The sequence below is a fragment of the Phocoena sinus genome, chromosome 11, assembly GCF_008692025.1.
Source record: "Phocoena sinus isolate mPhoSin1 chromosome 11, mPhoSin1.pri, whole genome shotgun sequence".
Taxonomy (NCBI): domain Eukaryota; kingdom Metazoa; phylum Chordata; class Mammalia; order Artiodactyla; family Phocoenidae; genus Phocoena; species Phocoena sinus.
In genome coordinates this window covers 34,426,960-34,449,337 of record NC_045773.1, presented here as the reverse complement: position 1 = coordinate 34,449,337, position 22,378 = coordinate 34,426,960, and the positions used below count along the sequence as shown (strand labels likewise).

The following is a 22,378-nucleotide window of genomic DNA, read 5'->3' as shown; positions in this document are numbered from 1 at the left end:
CCAGAGTGGGAAGGGAAGCTTATGTCTCATGAGGGACCAGGGGCTGTGTTTTTGTTTTTCTTTTCCTTCTTGGTTTCTTTCTACATTCCGTGGCATTCTTCTTCTCTGTAGATAGACCTTCTCTGCTAGGGCATGTGCATGTCAAAAATGGCTACCTCACGCTGTGCATACCCATCTATCCACACAACACCTATTGTGGAGAAAGGAGAGTTTATATCTTATCCAGAAAATGATTCTGGCACCCAGCTTGGGACAGGTCTTCCCCTGCCGAATTGCATGTAGGCAGAGGTAGGGCCACAAAGAAAAATATATGTGCTCTGCAGGTGGATGGACACGGGAAGTTCTCAGGGAAAAGGTACCTAGCCAAGCAAGTAAACCTCTGCCTCACTTTCCCTATGCTTGGCATTGTGTTTTATTATCTGCTTCTACTTGGAGAAATCTTTGAAGCAAGTCTCAATTTCCTCATCTAAAAATGGAGAACTGCATGAAAGGTTTGAACATTTCCTTGAAGCTCTAAAATAACATGTTCTGCAATTATTTTAGTTTATTGGCTGGCTCACCTCACTCAAAGGTATCAGTAATTCTCATTGTCTCAGAGTAATGCATTTGGCTTCATTTGAAGAGGAAATATAGAAGGAAAGTAGGCATGAGGAGATGGAGGCTGAATGGATCCTAGGTTGCCTCTGAGAAAACAGACCATTGAGATAATTTTTGGAACTTCACTGACATTTGAGTGAGCTACACTTTCTCAATTTTTTCCTTGATTCTGTGGTCTTGAAAGAAAGAGTTCCTTTCCATTTTTTAATTTTTAAAAGTTTTCATGTTACTCCTGCCACATCAGACTGCAATTCTTCCCATCAGCGAGTATGCATTTAGTCATGGGTTATTGTTTTTAACCACTGTCTGTGTCCAGCTGATGAAAATTACTCAAATTGAAGTCTTGTCTTAATCAACTAATATTACACCATAATTTAGTTTTAGTCATTGTTTATAAGAATCTTTGAAGAATCCTTTTGAAGACAATTTAGTCAACTCAGAGTATTTTGGGGCCTGGCCATAGAATATAGCCCTTTAGATTTATAAGTTCTGAGTGCAGCAACTTGGAAAATCCAAGGAGGTAATAGTAGCTGCTTAGCTGGCCTGGCCGCTGGATTCCTCAGTGATTCTCCTTCTCTTCCTGTCCAGATCCAGTTGTTTCCTTCCCTGCTAGAGTCAGTCCCTCACAATAGTTTCACCTTCCTCCTCTGCTTCTCTTCTAAAGGGCCTTGGGAATAAAATGTCATTGTTTGCCACTCTTCAAAGTAGCAGTTGCCATCAAAATGTCAGGTTCCAGTCATCTGTGCCCATATAAACATCGGCTTCATGTTGCGTCAGTTATGGGGTTTAGACCAGCGTAACGTCGGTGAGCAAGTATTCTTCTATGGTCATTAATTAAATCATTGTTTATACTCTCAGATTGTTATAGTATGGAGGCAGCATAACATTTTTCATCTCAAGTGACATGAGGTCCAGGGAGGGCCCGCCCCCCTCCTTACATATTTTTGCCCTGACTCAGCCAAGTTCTTCAGTGAAATGAAGCATTAGCATTCGGGGACCAGAGCAGACCCAGGGAAGCCCAGGGAGAAGCCTGTTGGCTGACTGACCAGAGTGACCCTAGGGAGGAGCAGGAGTTGTCAGGACCAGCTCATTGTCCCTGGGTCAGTGGTCAAGGACCTGCTATCCGTGTGAAACTTCTTGTTTGGAAGTATGGTAGCCATGGAGACAGTTCTCAGTCAGTGGACCTCTGGCACTGCCTCCTGTAAATGGATGTCTGGGAATATTCATGCCCTCACAGGAGTTCTCTGCCTCCTCCAATCCACTAGCAAAATCCAGAGAGGCCTGGAGCTCATTGGTTTGTCTCATTTTATGCATAACTAGGTCCTATCTTGAGGCAACCAGCCCTAATGAGGCAAAGCAGCAAACCATTTTAAATACATTAAAACAATTATTGCCACTGTAGAATGGCTTATGGAACTTAAAATTCTGCGTTCACACTATTGGTTAAACAAGTGAACTGGGAAAACTGAAAAGAGGGGCCAACTAGCCCAGATACTCCATAAAGCCTTGACGACCTTCTGTAATGTTCAGTGTGCCAAGCTTTTAAATAAGCACTGCCTGATTCTCCTTCAAAAATCATGGTGAATGGAGTATTTTCCAGCTGTGCAAATGAAGAAGGGTCTCTGTGTTTGGTTCTCAACTTATCTGTCATCATTAGATCGAATGGAAACGCCACGTGAGTCTGTCTTGTTTATCTACTCAGCCTGTCCCTCGTTGATAGGCTAATGGTCATTCTCTCCTTGTTTGAAAGAGAACTGGCGGCCTGAGCCCTCCTTGGAAGTTCAGACCCATAGCCTTTTCCCACTAGAAATCTCTTAACCTCGCTCTACCTTTCCAAATGTCAAATTTATGAGGCCAGAATGGTTGTTTGGAGTAGGGAAAAACTGGCAATTAAATTTTTTTGCTGTTTCAGAAAAGGTGGAAGAAGGCAAAAATGACAGTTATTCAGATACCTTTGTATAATTCATTTTTTGTACTCTTCGACCAATAACTCTCCAATTCCCCAACCCCCAGCCCCTGGTAAGCCCCTTTAGACTCTGTTGCTATGATTTTCACTTTTCTAGATTCCACATACCGGTGATATCATACAGTATTTGTCTTTCTCTGTCTGGCTTATCTTATTTAGCAAGATGTACTCAAGGTCCATACATGTTTTTGCAAATGGCAGGATTTCCTTGTTTCTCATGCTGAATAATATTTCTTTGTTCGTGTGTGTGTATACACTGTAACTTTTTAATCCATTTATCCATTAATGGAGACTTAAGTTGTATACATTCTTTGTGTAGATTCCATAGAACTTGAGAATTTGAGTGGAAAGGGTAATAGTTGTGAAGATGAACATGGTGCTACTGTTGTTAATAGCAGCTAAGGATGACAAACTTCTTACTAAGTGCCAGGTAAAGTGCAAAGTACTTTTATGTGTTATCTCTTTTGACCCTCATTAAACTGTATGAAGTGCATGAGAAGGAAACTGAGACTCAAAGAGACTAGCAGCTCGCCCCAGGTTACCAACTAGCAGGTGGCAGAGCCAGGAATCAGGCCCAGTTGTTCCAAAGTCTGAGCCTAACTCTTCACCAGGATGTGAGGTTGCTTCTCTTTGGGGAGAAGAAAGTCATGGTTCATAGAGGACTATTTCCCATTATTTGAGAGAATCTAGGAAAAGGAATCTAGATGTTGAGAAAGGACTTTAATGGTCTATAGCTAATAAAGACTGGAGCTGGGATTTATAACCACCCTGTGTGTTCCAGAAATTGTCCTGCTTCAGCTTGTGTAGGCATGTGGTCCAGTTTCTGACATTTTACAAATGGAGATATTAAGGCTCTTCGAGGAGACGAGGCAGGGTGGAATGGGGCACAGCGATAGAGCTGCCGGCAAGCCAGCATTCCTAGCTCCACAGTGTGATCCTTTAAACTAGAGGTCCCCAGCCTTTTTGGCACCAGGGACCAGTTTCATGGAAGACAGTTTTTCCACGGACTGGGTGGGGGAGGATGGTTCCGGCGGTAACACGAGCAATGGGGGGATGGTTCAGGCGGTGAAGAGAGCAATGGGGAGCGATAAGGAGTGGCAGATGGAGCTTCACTAGCCTGCCCGCTGCTCACCTCCTGCTGTTTGGCCTGGTTCCTAAGAGGCCAAGGACCGGTAGCCGCGGTCCCCAGGGATTGGGGACACCCACTTTAAATTATTTTTTCTAGCATGAAATTTGAAATTAAAAATATTATAGACTTGAGGACACGGGGAGGGGGAAGGGTGGGCTGGGACAAAGTGAGAGGGTGACATGGACCTGTATGTACTACCGGGTGTAGGGTAGATGGCTGGTGGGAAGCAGCCACGTGGCGCAGGGAGATCAACTTGGTGCTTTGTGACCGCCTGGAGGGGTGGGATAGGGAGGGTGGGAAGGAGTTGGGAGGGAGGAGATATGGGGATATATGTATGTGTGTGGCTGATTCACTTTATGAAGCAGAGACTAACACACCATTGTAAAGCAATTATACTCTAATAAAGATGTTAAAAAAGAAAGAAAAATGTCATATTATTCACACACAAAAAGACTTGCTCCTAAGTCAGAGGTTCTGGCTGATTCTGATAGCTTCACATTTGCAAGCCCCCTTCTCCAGGTGGCACATGCCCACTGAGGCCCCTGGGCTCCCTGTGCTAGTGGTCATTCTCTCTTTGGTCTTCTCTTTCCAACTCATCGGACATGTGCCCTTCAGCTCTAAGGGCCCAATAGACCTCTTACTCGTTCTTTGTAATGGTCCAAAGAGATGTGGAGGTAGAAAGTTGTTTGTCAATGGTTCATTTTTCTATAGAAAAAAAGTGATTTTCAGTAGTGTGTGATGTTGATGGGGAGGACGAAGATGGGACAGAATATTGTGAGGGTCTTCCAAGAACACTGTTGTTCCGTAAGGGGATGCACACCAGGTCTTGAGGCAACCAGCTCTAATGAGGCAAAGCAGCAAACCATTTTAAATACATTAAAACAATTATTGCCACTGTAGAATGGCAGTATGGCCACTATGCCCCAGTGCCTGACCAGCAACATCACTGCCTACCTTATTGCCTTGGGAAGACTGGGACCTGATCACTGGCTTTCTTGTTTTCAGCCTGCCTTATGTCAGAAGGGAAAAGAGTCTTTGAAAAGACTCAAGGGTGCAGTGCCCATCACACCAAAAGTAGAACGAGGACCTTACCCAGACCTTACCGGTGAGGTAGACAGCCATGGTCTCCCACTGAGGAGCAGACTCCGGGGTCCCTCAGGTCTGGTGTCATTGCGAAGTAGAGTGTTGAATGATGTACTGATGGAGCATCTCATGCAGAGGCACCTCTTAGACAAGGGACTCTTAAGAAATCTCTAAGTAAGGGTAGGAAAATATCAGAAATACAAAGCACCAGGCTGCATGTGGTTTATCACACTGAGTAGTTGTAACTCAGAGTTCACAGGAGGCTTTGTAAGGGAATAGGTAAATAAATTGATGTTATGGAGAAAAATGAGCAGATCATTTATAATAGGTGGCTAATTTCAGCGTTAATTACTCCTTGATAATTACCAAAAGATTGCTGATTCTATTTTCTAACATGATATATGAAGTCCAAAAAGGCACATTAAAGAAGAGAATAAACATTCAAGAACTAGAATTTAAAATAAATAAAAAGAGGTGAGGGAAGGCCGGGGGGAAAGTGGCCAGTTCAAAGGATGCAGAGGGAGAAGGAGGGAAGCATCTATGGTTACAGGCAAAGAGTCCAGCCCTCAGTGACTTCCTGTTATCCATCAAAAGGTACATTTGTTAACTAAAACTTATATGAATAACATTTAAAAACAAAAAGAGGCTCTTTCAGATAAGTTTTATAGTTTAATGGGTTGGGGTTAGATGATCTGATTTGCATTAAGCTTTGCAGTGTACATTATTAATATTATCTTTGTAATTCTAGCTTTTCTTACCTTTTATACATCTGCATTTATGGTCTATATATTGAAATATAAGTTAGAACTGTGGTATGGGTTTTGAGTAGACCTTTGGTGCTAACTACTGTGCATTTGCCAGGAACCTCATAGGGCAACCACATATTTCCCCACCCCAGCCTCAAACTCTCCCAGCCACAGAGATTCAAGCAGCCCATTAGGGGTGTCCTTACAGAGGAGGACCATGCTGTCCATGCTCTGAGCAGCTGCCATGCTGTCCTTTCCCATTACAGGAAGAGGCAGTGTCTTCAGTGGTTAAGAGCAAAGGTTTTGGAATCAAATGAATCTGTATTCAAATTGACCCAGGACAAATTACTAAACACTGTTGTTTCTGTTTCCTCCCTATACAACGAGCACACACACATGTTGAGCTGTTGTGTTACCCAAGTGTAGAGCGAGAGTGTGAGTCACAGTAAGACTTCGGTGAATGTCCTTGCTTCAGTAATGGCTCTCACAGAGCCACGTGCTGGTTCTGGGAATATCTCTCTGGACAAGACAGGCACCAGCTTTTTGTGACATTTCCTGGAGCCAATATTCCATTGGCAAGAACAAAGTAAACAAGTAAATCAGAATTCAGCATTGATGAATCTTCAGAAGAAAGTGAAAGCAAGGTGAAGCAAGAGGAAATGAGTTCAGACAGCTAACCCCTGAATGATCCAAAGGAGCCATCCGTAGAAAACTGGGTAAATGGTGTGCCAGGCAGAGGGTACAGTAGGTGCAAGTGCCTGGGGGGGGTCAGGTGGATGAACTTGGTGGGAAGATGGAAGGGGATGAGTTCATCCAGGTAGGCGGGGGCCTAGTGAGGGAGAGTCTTAGAGGTCAGGTAAGAAATTTGGATTTTATTCTAATTAAATAGAAGCTGTTTTAGGATTTTAGGCAGGGAGATGATGGTCTGCTTTATACTTTAGATGGTCTGCTTTATACTTTCCTTTGACTGCTGTCAGGAGTCTAGATAACAAGGAGGGGGATTTGTGGGGCGGGGGGTGGTTGTTGCTATACCCTGGGGGAGAGACAGTGGAGTCTGGAGTAGGGTGGGAGCAGTGGAAATGTGGGATTGGACTTGAGACATATTTTAGAGATAGGGCCAGAAGAATATGCTGGTGGATTAGCTATGGGGTGGGGTGAGGAAATGATGGCTATCAAGGATAATTCTTAAGTGTTTGGCCCAGTTGGGCAGTGGCGTCATTTGCTGAGGTGGGAAAGACCCAATGCGGGAGGAATAGGTCTGGCCAGGGAAATCAGGAGTTGGCTTTGGACGGGTTCAGTCTGAGAACACTGTTAGTCATCCTTATGGAGGTGTCAGGTATACTATTGGCTATGGGCCTGCAGCCAGCTTTTTATAACTTTTCATAACTTTGATTATGATAGCAAGGCCAAGTGAGGATGATCCCTCAGCTCCATCCCCTTCCAAATGTGTGATTGTTTTTCCTTCCCACTCTCCCTCAATGCTGAGAATCTGTCTCTCCCATCCCCCTCCTTCTATTTATTCCCTCCCTTCTCTTGGCCCTATTTTGGAAAACCCAAATCAGGGATTTTTACTGTTGGCTTTGAGGATTAGAATGAAAACACAGACAACCAAGAAAAACTCCTCCCAAGAGAGGCTGTGTTTACTGCACATTTGGTACAGGAACCCACAATAGGAATAGTGCTATACTGTGAATTGCTCACCCAGGTATCCTCACGGTCCAGGACCATGGAGTCCTCTCCACCTCTTATCAACATGGCAACACCTCTCTTGGTTTGTCCTCTGTGTCATGTTTGTCTCTCTAAGACCCTTCATGCAGAGCCAAAGGTTTACCTACTAGAGAAGAGCTGAAATGTCTTCTTTCTTATTCAAACACTGATTGTAGTCGTGGTTTGTGGAGGGATTATAACTATGATGCTTGCTGTCATCCAGCAATCTTCTTTAAAACTCCTTTTTCCCACTACGCCTCTAAGAGGGGCCACCTGGAAGCCTTGCATGAGCAGTGACCCAGATGGGCATCCCTAACTGTAGTGCCTGACCTCTGACGGAGTGCCAAGGTACACATGGGCCCTGCTCCAGAGCCCTGAGCTAGAGCAGGGTCTCACAGGTCTTTTGGGCTCAGTTTCTACTGGGATGGGCGAGGCTCTGGCCCTGGTCAGGAGGGTGGAGTGGACAAGAGTGACAGTGCGTGTTAATTAGCACTGTGCAGAGCTGTCACCAGGAAGCCAGAAGCCACATGGTGCCAACCTGGTTTGGGGTTGGTACAACAAATTAAAACCAGCTGGCTTTTGTTTGGAAATGCCCTGGGAGGGTCCTGGTCCTTTCTGGACAACAAAAGGGCTGGCGTTTCTTTACCCTGAGCCCTGTATTAAACACTAAGAGGTTCTATAAACACTACAGCAAGTGCTGTGATGGATCTGGTTTCAGAGGCACACATATCCTCTCTCATTTGTTGGCAAGTAGGAGGTGGCATCAACTTAGTTATAAAGGTCCTTATTTAGAGGCATGGGGAGGAAACAAGAATCTGTGTCCATCCAGTGTCCCCCTGCTTAAAATGCTTCCATGACTAGTTGCCTGTAGGATAAAGTCTAAACTCTTTCCCAAGGTCTTATATGATAGTCCCTCTGCTAATTCCTCTGATCTTATAGCACCCTACTTCTACTCACTCTCCCCGAGCTTTTTACTCCAGCCATTCTGAGTTTTTTTCAGTTCCTAGAATGGGTCTAACTCTGACCTTGGGCCTTTACTTACATTCCTTGCTTTGCCGGACATAGTCTTTAACTCCCCTTCCTCTAGCTAACTGGTCCTCATCCTTCAGGGTTCAGCTGTACTGACCCTTCTTCGGGGTACCCAAGTGATTGCCTGTCCATGCTGTGTGTTTCTCTATAATGTTGACTGTGCTATTTTATAGTTGTCAGCTTACTCAGACCTCCCAGGAAGCAGGGGTCATGCTCATCTAGTTAACTCCTGCTCCTCCAGTGGTAGGCACCAAGAAAGCCTTCCATAAATGTTTGAATGAAGGGCTCCCTCCTGGGGATCCAGACCTGTGCTCAGTTCAGCCCTTCTCTTCTAACATCTCCTGACTCCCAGCAAAGCCAACAGGACGCCAAGCTGAAGAGGAGCATAGCAGTACCTGAACTCGAGATCAAAATGGCCTCTCCACCCACAAGATGATAGCATGTTTAGAACTTTTTATGTTACTGAGAAACCATGTCTACCCAGCATATTCAAATGGCAGGTCTGGTAACTACATGAGGGTTTGAGCTGGAGTTTCTGCCTTAAACACACAAAGAGCAAAATTCTGTAGAAGCAAAAGGCATGGATTAAGATACTCAAGCCTGGTTTCACCTTCTGTATTTGCCACTTGTTACCGGTGAGAACACGGCCAAAACACATATGCTCGGTCTGCCTCAGTCATCTTATCTGTAAAGTGGTCAAGTTATGCCCACTTCATCATGTTGTCAGGAATAAATGAGGCAAAGCTTATCAGGTGTTTAGCAAATTTTGTGCCCCTTATTAAGCACTCAAAAATTAATTATAGGGGGGAGGGATAAATTGGGAGATTGGGATTGACATATACACACAACTATATATAAAATAGCACAGGGAACTCTACTCAATACTCTGTAATGACCTATATGGGAAAAGAATCTAAAAAAGAGTGGATATATGTATATGTATAACTGATTGACTTTGCTGTACACCTGAAACTAGCACAACATTGTAAATCAACTATACACCAATAAAAATTTTTTAAAAAAGAAAAAATTATAACTATTGTAGTTATAAAAATAGGACAGCCTTTAAATTTTGTGCTTTTTAGTTTTCCCATTGGAAATAAATACACTAAAATGAAAAAAAAGGGGGGGTTTACAAAATGGCATGTAGAGAGGACTCCCATATCTACCAGAGAAGGTCTATATATATATGTATAGAAAACATCTGGGGAGAGATTCTCCAAAGGATTAACAGGGGCTTCTTCTGGGAGGTGGGTTTGTGGTTGATCTTCATTTTATTCTTTTTGCTTGACTCTGTTTTCTAACATGAACACATTGCTCATTAAGTGGGTGATGGTAGAGAGGAGACATAATGTTTAAAAAGGAAAAGGGAAGAAAGAAATTAGCTAGAGGCTAAGAAGGCATAGCGTAGGTCTGCTCCCCAGTTGTAGTTGTTCCTGTCTTTACTTAACGTTGTTCTCCCTTGGCAGGATTTTTCACCCAGATCTCCACCTTGGCTGATGTGCAGGAAAACGTCATGGAATACCTCCATGTACTCAGCCGGCCCAAAGTCATCGACCAGGAGCACGACGTGGTGTGGACTGAAGCGTACATCGACAGCACTGTGAGTCCCCAGGGCCCCAGGGGAGAGCCTGAGGGTTCCTCCTACCATGGGAGAGTTTCCCTGGGTTTATTCCAGAAGATGGTGGTTGTAGCATTCCTTCTCAGTAACGGGGTTCACTGACGTCTTCCATATTTGTATGGTTTGCGTTGATCTCTTAGCAAGCAAGGTTGGTGACAACTCCTAATATCAGAGAATGTAACAGGTTCTTCTGGAAGGTGTCTCGTCAGCACAGAAAACTCACTTTTGGTTTCTGTCTTCTCTACCTTTTTCTCCTTCTCACAAGTGTACAAATTCTGTCAGTGTGGCAATGATGACAGGTGTGTTAGATTCGGTCCTTGCCATCATCAGAGAGGCCCAGTCCTGGGGATGAATCTTGGGTCTCAACTTGGGAAGGTGGGACCACCTTCAGTTCTGACAGTGAATTGGAGCCACCGTAGAGGCCACAGCTGCCTTTTCTTCCCTTGAACAAGTGAGAAAATGCTTCAGTGGTGGTTATATAGGCACTGATTGTTGTTGCAACTCTGGCCATGGGCTCATTCTAAAGCCAAATTCCAAGGAAAAAAGATTCTGGTGCCGAATTATCTTAAAAGGAGGAGTGTTGCCAATCGTCAAATAATGGCTCAATGGCCAGGTTTCTTGTGTAATTGCTGGGTGATTTTTCATAGTCATAATGAATCTGATGGGAGTGGCAGTTTTCGTTTATTGATTGTAAATGTTCTCAGAGGGCCCCCTCCCATCATTTGTGTCGGGATTAACATCACATTAATCGCTGTAACCCAGACCAGCCGTCCTCCAGAGTGATCTCAATGGCTGCCATGGGCCAGCTTTTCTCTCCACGAGCTCGCTCATTCCTGCTGCTCTTCTGGCAGCTGCAGGCAGATACAGGGCAGGAGCAGCATGTGGGAACCCATCTTGGGGGACAGCAAAGCAGCCTGCACCCCCCCACACACAGCCTTAAAGTACACAGTGGGACCATGGAAATACAAACTGGTCAGGAAGGGGTAGCCCGTCCCCAGGAGAAATCACCCTGAGTGGAAATGGGTGTTAAGCTAAAGAGCCATCTCTGGTTGCCAGGGAGACCTTGGGCTTTTATCATGTTCAGAGTCTGACCCAGTTTGGTTTAGAATCATGGAAGTGAAATAACTAAGCCACCCCATTTGTGTCGGCACCATACTAACAGTAATAACAGAGCAATGACAGTGATGGTTTCATCTCTTCCTCATATGTGTGGTTGAGTAAGGCTGGGGAAGAGGAGAGGAGGAGGGCAGCCAGCGAGGGACGGACTGATCCAGGCACCCAGTGGTTCTGTGTACAAACCCTGAACAGCCAGCTGGGTCTGTCATCTTATTTGTTTCATCAATGTAAAAAATATAAAACAGAGTCTCTATGGGACTAGCACCTGGATAAACAGACAGATCAGTAGAGTAGAAGGTCCAAAAAAAGGACCCACCTACATATGGAAATTTAATTTGTGATAAAGGTGGCATCTCAAATCAGTAGTGCTAGGATGGGCTTTGTAATAAATGCTTTTGGGAAAACTAGATAGCTATTTAGAAAAAGATAAAATTAGTATTTTCTTCACATCACACCAGAGAAAAATATCCAAGGGGATCAGAGACCTAAACTGTAAACAATGAAACCATATAAGCACTAGAACAAAATCTAGTGAATTCCTCTATAACCTGAGTCCAGAGAATGACTTTCTAACAATGACTCCAAAATCCAGATGCAATATAAATAAAAATAGGTTTGACTACTTAAAATATAAACAAAGCAAAACCCAACTTTTATAGCTAAAAGAATCAAGCACAGTCAAAAAGAAGCAAACTCAAAAAGCAAATGGTAAAATAGGAGAAAATATGCAACATATAGCACACATAAAGAACTAATAATCCTAATATATAAAGAACTTTCAAAACTTAAGGGGGAAACTCCAAAATTCCTATAGAAAAAAATGAGCAAAAGACATGAGCAGACAGTTCACACAAAAATAATTAAAATGTCTTTTAAACATTTGAAATATGTACAACTTCACACATTGTAAGAAAAATGCAAATTAAAGTATGGCTTGAGATACCATTTCTCTTACCTATTAGAGTGGCAGAAATGAAAAGCTTAACTTTGTGGGTGAGGCTGTGGGAAAGAGACACTTGTACATGCTTGTGGAAAGACAGAATGGGGTATAGGAAGGGGAAATGTACATTTACCCTTTGACCCAGAAATTCTACTTCTAGGAATTAACCCTGAAGATAAACCTCCAAAAATCCAAAAATACATACGCACAAGTTTGTCCACTGTAGAATTGCTTGTCATTTCAAAATATTGAAAGTTACCTAAATCCCCAACCATAAGAGATCAATTGGATAAACTGTGGTACATGGATGTAATGGAGTCTTAATGTTAAAAACAAACAAACAAAAAGCCTGGAATATTTTGTGCCAGACAATAACGAAGCACTCAAAACCATGAGGTCACATCAAAAGGCCCAAGAATCAATGTGAAGGGGCTCTCACTGGTCAACTCTGGGACAATTTGAGCCTCAAAATTAAATAGAAGAGTAATGGACTATAACTTGAATAAAACAAATCAATGTGTTCTAAATAAGTAAACAAATCTCAAACAGATGACTAAATAGATGATGAAATGGATGGGAAGGAGTGCATATGTAGTGGGCAATGGGATGCTGCCTGGTGGGTGTGGAGGGAGGGAGTCATGAGATGGAAAATCACCAGTGGGCAACCATTTTAGTAAAGATTGATTAGGGTGAAGGTCATCCACGGATGCTAAATCTAGGGGGGAATTTTGATAATGAGCAGGATACTTTCATGGTCTCAAAGTGCTTCCCTAGAGATTTTTGACTAGTTAGGAGGCAAAAAAAAAAAAAAGTATCGATCCAGTAGAAGAATCCAAAAACATCTTGAGCGGGTCTTCAAAATTAGTGTCACTAATGAGAAGCAGATGGACCTTGTGTGCCTTTGGTGAAGGACACATCATACGTTTAGAGTGTCCTGGCTAGGGTTACATAACCTGAAAATCATGGGGAGGAAGAGAATAAAGCTTTGTATCAATGTAACATCTTGCTTTAGGTAATGCTAATCATTTAAATAAATTGTTCTAGATTTGCTAACCACATACATACATATTTACATACACATATATACATTTATATATGGGTGGCAGTTACAAGAGAGGGAAAACCCATTGCTACTGCAGCTTTTCCACTAAAGAACTGACAGCAATAGTGAAGAAAATGGTCTGAAAGCAGCTCTGGGCAAATGGTGCAGAGGAATTGTCTTTGAAGTCTTATGCTTCATATTAAACATTTACATGAAATTTTCATTCTGTGCCATAATCATCTTTACTTACTTTAAAATAAAATAACGCTTTAAGTGGCTCATTATTAATTAAAATGGTAGACCAAGATGACAGAGCTCATTTATTCTACCTCTTCAAGAACCTTTTGATGCACATAAAACTAAACCCCCAGAATGTTTGTCCCTGAAATAATAGCTCAGCACTGCCTCTGTGTTGTATCTTTGCAAATAGCCCTGATAAATGAATCCCCTAGTAGAATGTTCTGAGGGTTCTTTCTCATCTTGGTGGTGCTGAGAAACCTGTTGGGTTAGGAAGGATTGGGGATTCCATATTCCTCTTTCATAGGCCTGTTAGGTAAGGAGAAGGCAGCTACTGCTCCAACAGGTGCCTCACTGGCCAGGAAGCAGCACCCCTTCAAACTCGTCATCTGGGCCTGTATCTACCAGGGCAAGGGCAAAAGCCCCCTGTTATTTATATGGAAACAAAATTGGAATCATTTGCTAAACTCTTCTGCAGAGTCTAAATTCTAAGATGAGGCTGTCAACTTTAGCACCACCCAGAAGATGAAGAAGGTATGGGAATCAGCAGTTGCAAGTTCATGACCATCCTGACACATCCAGGACAGTCCAAACCCAGGATTGCCCTAATGTGTCCCACCTTGCAATAATTAAAGAGACCAAACTCAGGAGCATTTGGCACTGGGAATGGTGACCCCATTTTAATAATATCCTGGTAGGGTTGGCAGCTATGGAATTTTTTTGATATTTGAACATATTTATAATCCACCTTAGCAACTTCTTTAGAGTCTTTCCAAGGCATTTATTTACATAGTTGCAGAAGTAACAACTTCCTTTTTATATTCATAATTTACAGATTTAAATAATGTTTAATTAATTTATACCATTATGATAAAATTACAGCTGCTGTTCATCATAACATTTCTGCTGACCAGTGATTTCTCCAGGAGCCTGGTTCTCCTTGTGACATTGTAGTCTGGATGTGCCTTTGATTCCTTTAGGACTTTTGACCCTACTGATTTACAGCATTTCTACCAAATACTATGGAATTAGGTACTAGTTGATTATCTAGTAAATTTGGACAGTCGATCCCACAAGTTTGCTTAATATGGTCCTAAAAGTCTTCTTTCTCCTTAGTTATCCTATTTGCTTGACTCATCAGTTACTGTGGTTGAAAACCCAGCAGCAACAAATATAATAATATAATTGATTTAATACTTAAGTGAATAGCTTGTAATAACCTAAGAGTATAGTACTTTCTCTCTTTATTAATTATACATTAATTCATACAGTTCTGGGTCTGGACAAGATCAAGATAAAAGTTTGAACAGAAGCTGAGTTAGGATTTTTGCACGTGAGAGTCCAGGGTTGTGTTTAATCCAGCCTGATCTAGAATCAAGACAGACAGAATTTTCCTTTCAGGGTCCATCCTCCCTGACTATTACTACCAGTCTGATTAAATAGTCTGTTTCCTGCCTGGCTGTTCTATTCAATATGCTCTCCTGGTGAATCCCAAATAAATGAATTAATGTTAACAGCATTAATTATGTTTAATCTAATAAGATTTCATGTATTAATTGACAAAACAGCAAACACCAGGATTCTGAAATTCATGGGCTTCTCATCTGAATACAAGTTGTGCTGCACAGTCATTATCTCTTAGGTGCAGAGCAAAAAATCATTAACAATGGAATTTGTTCTATTTTGTAAGCAAATGACTTAGGTTTTCCAGTTGGGTCCTAATCATCTTGGAAATGCTACCCAACTTGGTATGCAGAGTAGAGCATGCATTAGACTGTGGAAGCATCAGCATCCCTGATCAACCCCTCCAGGGGAGTTTGCACAGACCACAGTGACACGTAGAAGGGAAGCAAAGAAATCTTTTAGAAACAGCGGGATTGTGACCATTTAAAATAATGAGAATTCATTACCAAGCTCCCCTGCCCCTCCCCTCTGCTGGTAATACAATTCAGTACGAAATTTGTAGGAACTTTCAAACCAATTTAGTTGCATTTGCAAATTGGACACGTATCCATCCTCCTCACCCCCCACTAAGTCCAACTCGGAGAAAATGCTTTGCATATGATACATTGCATATTTGTTTTGGTTTCCCATCTCAGAATGGCACCTAGGCCATTTAGGAGTCGTTTGGGTGATTGCTTTGGGCTACAACATCTTACTGCCTAGAAGCAATTACTCAGGGGGTTGAAGCCATCATAAGGAAGTTGTTGGGGCTTGGAAGCTGAATTTACAGTATTTTCCCCAAGACACCACTGCATATCAAAGAAGTTCAAATCGTCAAAACAAAAAGACACTCTTAAAGAGAAACGTAAACCATCCTGCTGGGTTGTGGAACAGAGAATGCCATCTGCATTACATGGCATGGAGGAAACTGATTATGTTGGGACCTCTATTTCATAGCAGATGGGTTCATTAAATTTAATAGCCTCCAGAGCCTTTAGAAACCGTGTTAAGAACATGCGGAGCATGCTGTGCCACTTCACTTCTGGCCCTGCAGTCATTATAACTCTGGCATAGACCATAAATATTACAGTACTTTATTTCCATTGAAACAGATTACTATTATAATTATTTTTTTGCCAGGAGATGGTGATGTTAAAAATTGGTGCATTCTTGATTTCAGGTGCTATTTCTATTCATCCAAATATTTTCCTCTTCCATTTGATTCTAGATTTCAGTATTAAATAGGATTTTTTTTTTTTTTAGCTCAACCATTTTTTTTTCTACTTTGAGCTGGTGTTACAAAACTATGAATCAAAGGTATAAAATTATTTTCTTTAGGAAAGTTGAGATGTTCTAACACCCTGTATCGATGACTGTCACTAGTAGAAAAGTTTAGGGCTGAAAATGAAAAAACTTTTTTAGATTTCAGGTGGGGTTTTTTTTAGATTTTTAGATTTATTGTTGTTTCTGCTATTATGGTATAGTAATTTTCAACTATCTATAATGGAAGGACAGCTTCTAGAAATAGATAAGCCCTTAAAAAATAAAATCACTAAGCCTGAATAATAATTTAGCATGATAGATTGTTCAGCAGTCTTTGTTTACAAGTGACAGTACCCAACTCAAAATAGCAAAGGTCAGAAAGGGAATTTGTTGACCTGCAAGCAAGATATCTGTGTAGTTCTCTCTTGAGGCATGACTAGATTTAGGGATCAATCCCATTTATTTTGACTTGTTCCTTGATTCTTATATGCTTATTCCCAGCAGACTGTCTCTACTGAGTGGCAAAGATGGTCTCTACCATCCACTAACTTTCATTATCTTTATAGCCCTTTCCCTTCCAGCATCTATGTCAAGTCTGTGATAGGCTGTTTGAGTCACAACCCTATACTGAGAGGTGACATGGAGCTGCTAACAGATGGTCTGAATCTCACAGAGTGGGGAAGAAACCAGTCCCAAAGGGAACTGATACTGGAAGGACTGAGAAGTAACAGAGTCCTGCATACAACTTGCTTGTAGAAGCCAAAACTAATCCATGCCCAAGATCGTGTTTCCCATCGGTATGGTATTCATTATGGTACCATGCTTTTAGACGCTGGAGCCTTTTATCTAGTCAAATGTTTCCATGGACTGTTGTTGAAACAAACATATAGAAGCAGAGTACTCTTGTAGACATTGGGGGATGGAGGCATGGAACCCTGGTTGCTTGGCCACCTCCTGAATGCCTAGGGAAGCTCAGAAGCACTTTTTTGCTCCTCCCTGACCCTACAGAGCCTAAGTAGTATACCAAGTAATTGTTGAGTCAATGTCTGAGAATGGCAAAATGGGATTCTCTGCTGTGGATTATGTAATGTGCCTTTACAACAAGATACTGGGTTGGGTTCAGTTAAGAAAGATTGGGAGGTTGTATCTGTGGTTGTATTAGAAAACCAAATTGTCTGTGCTTTTTTTCCTCAAATGCCTGCTGTATTTTTCATATTTTCTGGAGACCAGTTCTCCTGTCAATCCTCATTCGTGGGTGAAACATGGTCTCCTCCAAGTCCTACTTTACATATGTCCCAGTTCAAACCCAACAGAGAACAACTCAGTGTTTGTGTATCTGTGTTCATTTCTGAGCAAAGTACATAACTTTCTAGTCCATGGTTCCTCTGAGGTCAGATGTCTACCCATTATCCAATCAGCCAGGGCTGGGGAAAGGGCATGTGATAGAAACAGGTCAGCCAAGGCTGTGAATAGCAGATTCTGTAAGAAAGAGGTGTGGGTAGGAGGAAATGACTGGAGTCTCAAGGAGTTGGCATTTCTAGATTTCTGTCTTTCCATCTAAGGCTTCTGTAAGTTGCATCCCCAGCTGGGCTCTAATACTAACTCTTGGGAGCATGTCTTCTTTCCTCTTTTATTCCTAGGCTCATGGCTTCCTTTTAGCCCAAGTTGCCCAAACAAGTGTCCCCCAGTCCTCTCCTTGCCTCCCAAATCTTTGACGCTGCCCTTCCTCCACCCACCATCCTGCTATGTGGGTGGTAGGAAGCCCTCTCCCTTGTGCCTTCTGAGAGCTAAGGGAGGTATTTTGGCCACCACAACCAAATCCGTACTGCTTTTTTCCCCCCTTCATGGCCCAGATATTTAGGCAACTTAGATTCTCAGAGCTGATTCTCATGCTCTGACATGGTTTAAACTAAAATGAACACATTCCTCTTATTACCAGCATGAAGAACAATTAAAATAATCCCAGAGAATCAGCCTGTGGTTTGATACCAGCTGCCAGTTTCTCCTGCTGTGCACAGGACTTTCCCCCTGTAAAAGATTTAATTCTTTCACTCTTAAAACTTAAGGTTTGTTGTGCCAAATATAAATGTATTGTCTATGAGGCCATGCCTCAAAGATACTGTAGATAAGGGTATCTCAACGGACTTGGGCTCTTAAACTGCTGCTATTGAACAGTGGCAGACAACCACTCTTTTGCTTTCTCTTGCCATCAAAAATTATTCCTTCATGGCCTTTCAAACCTGCTTGTGAGTGATATGGCAACTGGGGGCTCCTTCAATCTTATTCTGCTGATGATACGCACTCCCATTAGATGTCCAGACCAAGCATGAGGCTCTGTGCCAGCTCCTCAGGGGAAATTCTCTCTTGTTCTGAACAAAGAAAGGAAAAGCAAAGACAATAGTTTATTCAGGCAAAAGGAACATGTTTTCAAATCAATTTCTGTTATATTTAATCAAAATATCTGGAACATCACCATCTTTGCTGGTAGATGGAAACAACTGTGAAGCACCCTTATAATTGATTTCTCTTCTGAAGTGATCAAATTAAAGGTGACCTGAGATGAAGCAAAGCTGAGTACTCATCCCACAGTCTCTTTCTCTCCCACGGTTAAGGAGCATACGTTGCCATGGGAAGGATCCTTCCTTTGAGAAGGACAGGATTCAAATGCCTTGCTTGTTCGTCGGTTGACCTCTTGTGGTGTTCCAATGGGAGAGATCAGTGGGCAGGACTGTCCTCACACCTTACCCACTATTAAAATACAAAGGGACTTTTAAAAAAGGTTTTGGCACTGTCAGAATTATATTTGGCTGTGGGTATATAATGAGTATTCAGGGAGTCCTTAAAAATAATCCCTTATACTTGTTTTGCATTTCCTGGCTTTCAATATACTTTCCTGTTTGTTGCCTCCAAGTGTCTTATCAACAGAGCCCCACCATCGCCGACCTCTCTCCCTCCCTCTCAAAACATCAGCCATGCTCGTAGCCTTTTTGTTGCTTGAACACCCCCAAACTTTCTCCCTCCTCTGGGCTTTTGAACAATCTTCTTCTGAACTGGAAAGACTGCCCTCCCATTCTGCTCCTTTACGGGGAGGAGAATTATTCCCACTTGCTTTGTCTCAGCTAAAATGTCACCCCTCACATGCCTATTGACTTTCTATTTCAGATGCTTATTTCCTTCATAGAAAGTATGATCATTTATAATTATTTCAATTAAGTACTTAGATATTTTTTCCCTCTTTAAAAATCTTTTTTTGTTTTTTTTTTTTGGTTTGTCTCAATGATAACGTAAGGAACAGGGCAAAGTCTGTCTTGTATCCCCAAAATCTAGCACTCTGCCTGGCACACAGTACCACACACTCAGTAGTAGCTCAGGGAAGCTAAGTGGTTTGTTTTTAGTCATATCACCAATCTCTTTTTACTACTCACTGGAGTTTGTTTCTCCCATCCTGCGCTACATGTCTCCTTAAAAAGTACAATGAGATGCCAAGAATTAGGGAAGAAATAATAAAGAATATTGACTGCAAAGTAGATTGACTGCAAAGTAGACCAAGGTAGAGTTTAAAATATTGTTCCCGAAATGCAACTGTCATATTTGTCTTTCCTTTTGAATACCTAGCTGAATGATCAAGTTTAGCTCTGAAGCAACTGGGTTTTCTGAATGCCAACTTCAACTACTCAGTGGCAGTCACTGATTTCAGATGGAAGAACAGGGAACTTCAGGGAGTGAACCAGATTTCTGCAGTGCTCCCTTTTTATGCATGTTGTTAAAAGCGATATGTTGGGGAAAGGGCTGATTGCTTGAGGCATATTGTTTATACTACATTACTTAGGTCTGATGGAAAAGTTCCTAACGGTGGTTTTCTTGCTAAAGATATGGTTTATGGATGAAGAGTGGAATGTGATTTTTTTGGTAGGGCATCATAATAATTTAGGTGGATTCCAAGGAAACTTGATATTGGGAGAGGTCAGGAAAAATATTCACGTCCATGGAAATTCTTTAGCATTAGCACTCAATTCTCCATCAAAATATAAATACTGTCTGCTTTAAATTACTGTCCTGATTCAGGCCAAGTTAATTACTCTGGCCCAGACTGGAAAGGAAAATTCCCAGAAAGTCTGATATGATAGAATGGTAGTGTGTTTTCTGAAGATGCTGAGAAATGCTTAATGAATTAGTGTTTCAATATAACTTTTGCAACAGAATACTAAGGGAATGAGGGGAAAAAAAATCATAGATTTTTGGCAGCTGTTCGCCATCATAGCACTTGACAATCTGCTTCTTATTTAGTTTTCTGTTACGTGAAAGCATGGAATTCTCAAGTTAAGAAATATTGATCACTGCATGACAATACGTATGTAAAAAATGGTATTGTGTTGAAAAAGCTCTCCTTTTAAAGTGAGATTACTGACTATTTTGTTATTAAAATGTGTGGGTCATTTTACTTTGAAAATAATGTTGCTTTGTTAAACATAAGTTATTTAAAGGTTAAAATAATCTTAATTTTAATTATTAATATTATTAAGAACAGATTTTTCAACCAAGTATAACTGAATGCAAACAAGAACAAACTTGGAAAAGAAAATTGGTGGCTGGGAATGCAGAAATGTGTTGAGGGTTGTATCTTGGCCACAATAGATAGGTTCACAGCGGCCCTCTGCTATATTGGCAGAACCATACATTTTTGAAGGTCTGTTGATTTCCCCAGACTTCATGGAATCTAGACCAAGTTTGTCAGTTCCCCATTTTTCTTGCCATGATAAGCCAACCTAGGGGCTGTATTAGGAGCACTCAGAGTGTATGGACTTTCTGGCCCTTGTTGGGGAGGGATACATTTTCCTTCTTTAGGTTCTTCTGGCTGGTCTAAGAATTAAATTGACATGAGACAGATTAACAGGAGAAAATCAAACAAAAGTTTAATAACAGGGCTACATGGGAGAGGAAAGCTGAATAACTTACCAAAATGGCCGAAATCCTCACCTTAAATATCATCTTCAGCTAAAGACAAAAGAGGATGTTGGGGGTAGTGGTTTGGGATTTCAAAGGGGAGGAAAGCAAGTGACATGGAGATGGAAAAACAAACAAATGTTAAATGTTAGCTGGGCCATGCAGAGACAATGGGACACAGAATAGACTGATCTTTTAAGAGTTTCCCTTACCACACCTAGTCCATATCTTTGCAAGCATCTCCAATGATAGCTTTCTTCTGGGAACAGGTCCTCTATCTAAATTCTTTTAGGCAGTTAGGGCGAAAGTCAGAGTTTCTTTCTGAGTCATTTGGGGCTTGAGGTTTTTCAGCTCAAAATAATCCACATGCCAAAGAGACATTTTAGCATGGCAAGTTTTGCTCCCCTACACCCTCTTATCCAGCTGTATTGCTCCTTCTCTGTAGTTGTTAGCAAATAGGATCATCTACTCTGACCATATTTGTTCTAGGGATACCTGTGGAACCAGATGTTTGGTTACCTAGTTCACTGACTAGACACCTACTAAGCTGAGGGTCGGTCCCGGTACTGGGCACTAGGGTGTCACAGCTTTCATTTTTAGGAAATACGGTTTAAGTCCCTTCAGCGAACAATCCAAGCCAATTAAGTAATTTAAAATTATTAGATTATTTTTGGTAGTGATTGGCAGCTTCCAACATTTAGGGGCAAGGGCTATCCATCCTTTCACTCGCAATCTACCAGGCTATGGTGAAAACAAGTCTCAGACAAATTCTGCCAGCCATGGGAACATTTATTGGAAGCATGCGCAAAAGCCAACCAACTTCTGAAAGTTCAAGCCCCAGCTCTCTATCCTTTTAGGTGGTCTGATGGCATCTTGCATCAGAACAAATGCATTATTTGCAGGAGTCAGTTTAACATTCTATTTGGAGTCAGGTGACCAAGAAGCAGGAGTCAGCAATTGGAGGCAAGACTGTTTAACAATCAGGCCTGGGGCACTATTCCTAAAGACAGAGGCCGCTGAGCTCACAAAGCCTTTATGTGGGTTCATGAAGAGAAAGGTGGGGCCTCTGCAGTCTATGGAACCAATCCACAAAGAATGGATACCTCCAATTTACCAATGAAAATCATTTCTAATGCCCATTATGGTAATTGACAAAACCTCTGGTGTTAGTCAGAGATAAATAACTGTAGCATATGCTGCCTTTTGCTTAAATACTAGCTGGAATATGTATTCCTGATTTGGGCAATTGAGTACCTCTGAGATATAGATTGCAATGAGCATACACATTTATATCACACCATCTATGCTGAAGTATTCCACAGTAAGTTATACACCACATAACAATTGTATATTATATACAGTCAGCGTTTCTTCTTTGTGAAATGGGAATAATAACGGTGCTGATCTCATAGAGTGAAGATTAAAAATGATAAGACTGCTTAGTACCATGTCAGGCACATAGCAAGTATTCCATAAATGCTCATCATTATTATCTAGAAATTCCAAGTAACATTA

At 41.7% G+C, this 22,378-nt stretch overlaps 1 protein-coding gene across 1 annotated transcript in view; it reads left to right on the top strand.

Annotated features, from left to right (window-relative positions):
* Nucleotides 1-22,378, top strand: part of CACNA2D3 (calcium voltage-gated channel auxiliary subunit alpha2delta 3) — a 795,852-nt gene that overhangs the window by 509,622 nt on the left and 263,852 nt on the right. Inside the window, exon 13 of the mRNA XM_032649095.1 lies at nucleotides 9,727-9,860. Coding sequence (XP_032504986.1) covers nucleotides 9,727-9,860 — 134 coding nt within the window. The remainder of the gene's footprint in view (nucleotides 1-9,726; nucleotides 9,861-22,378) is intronic.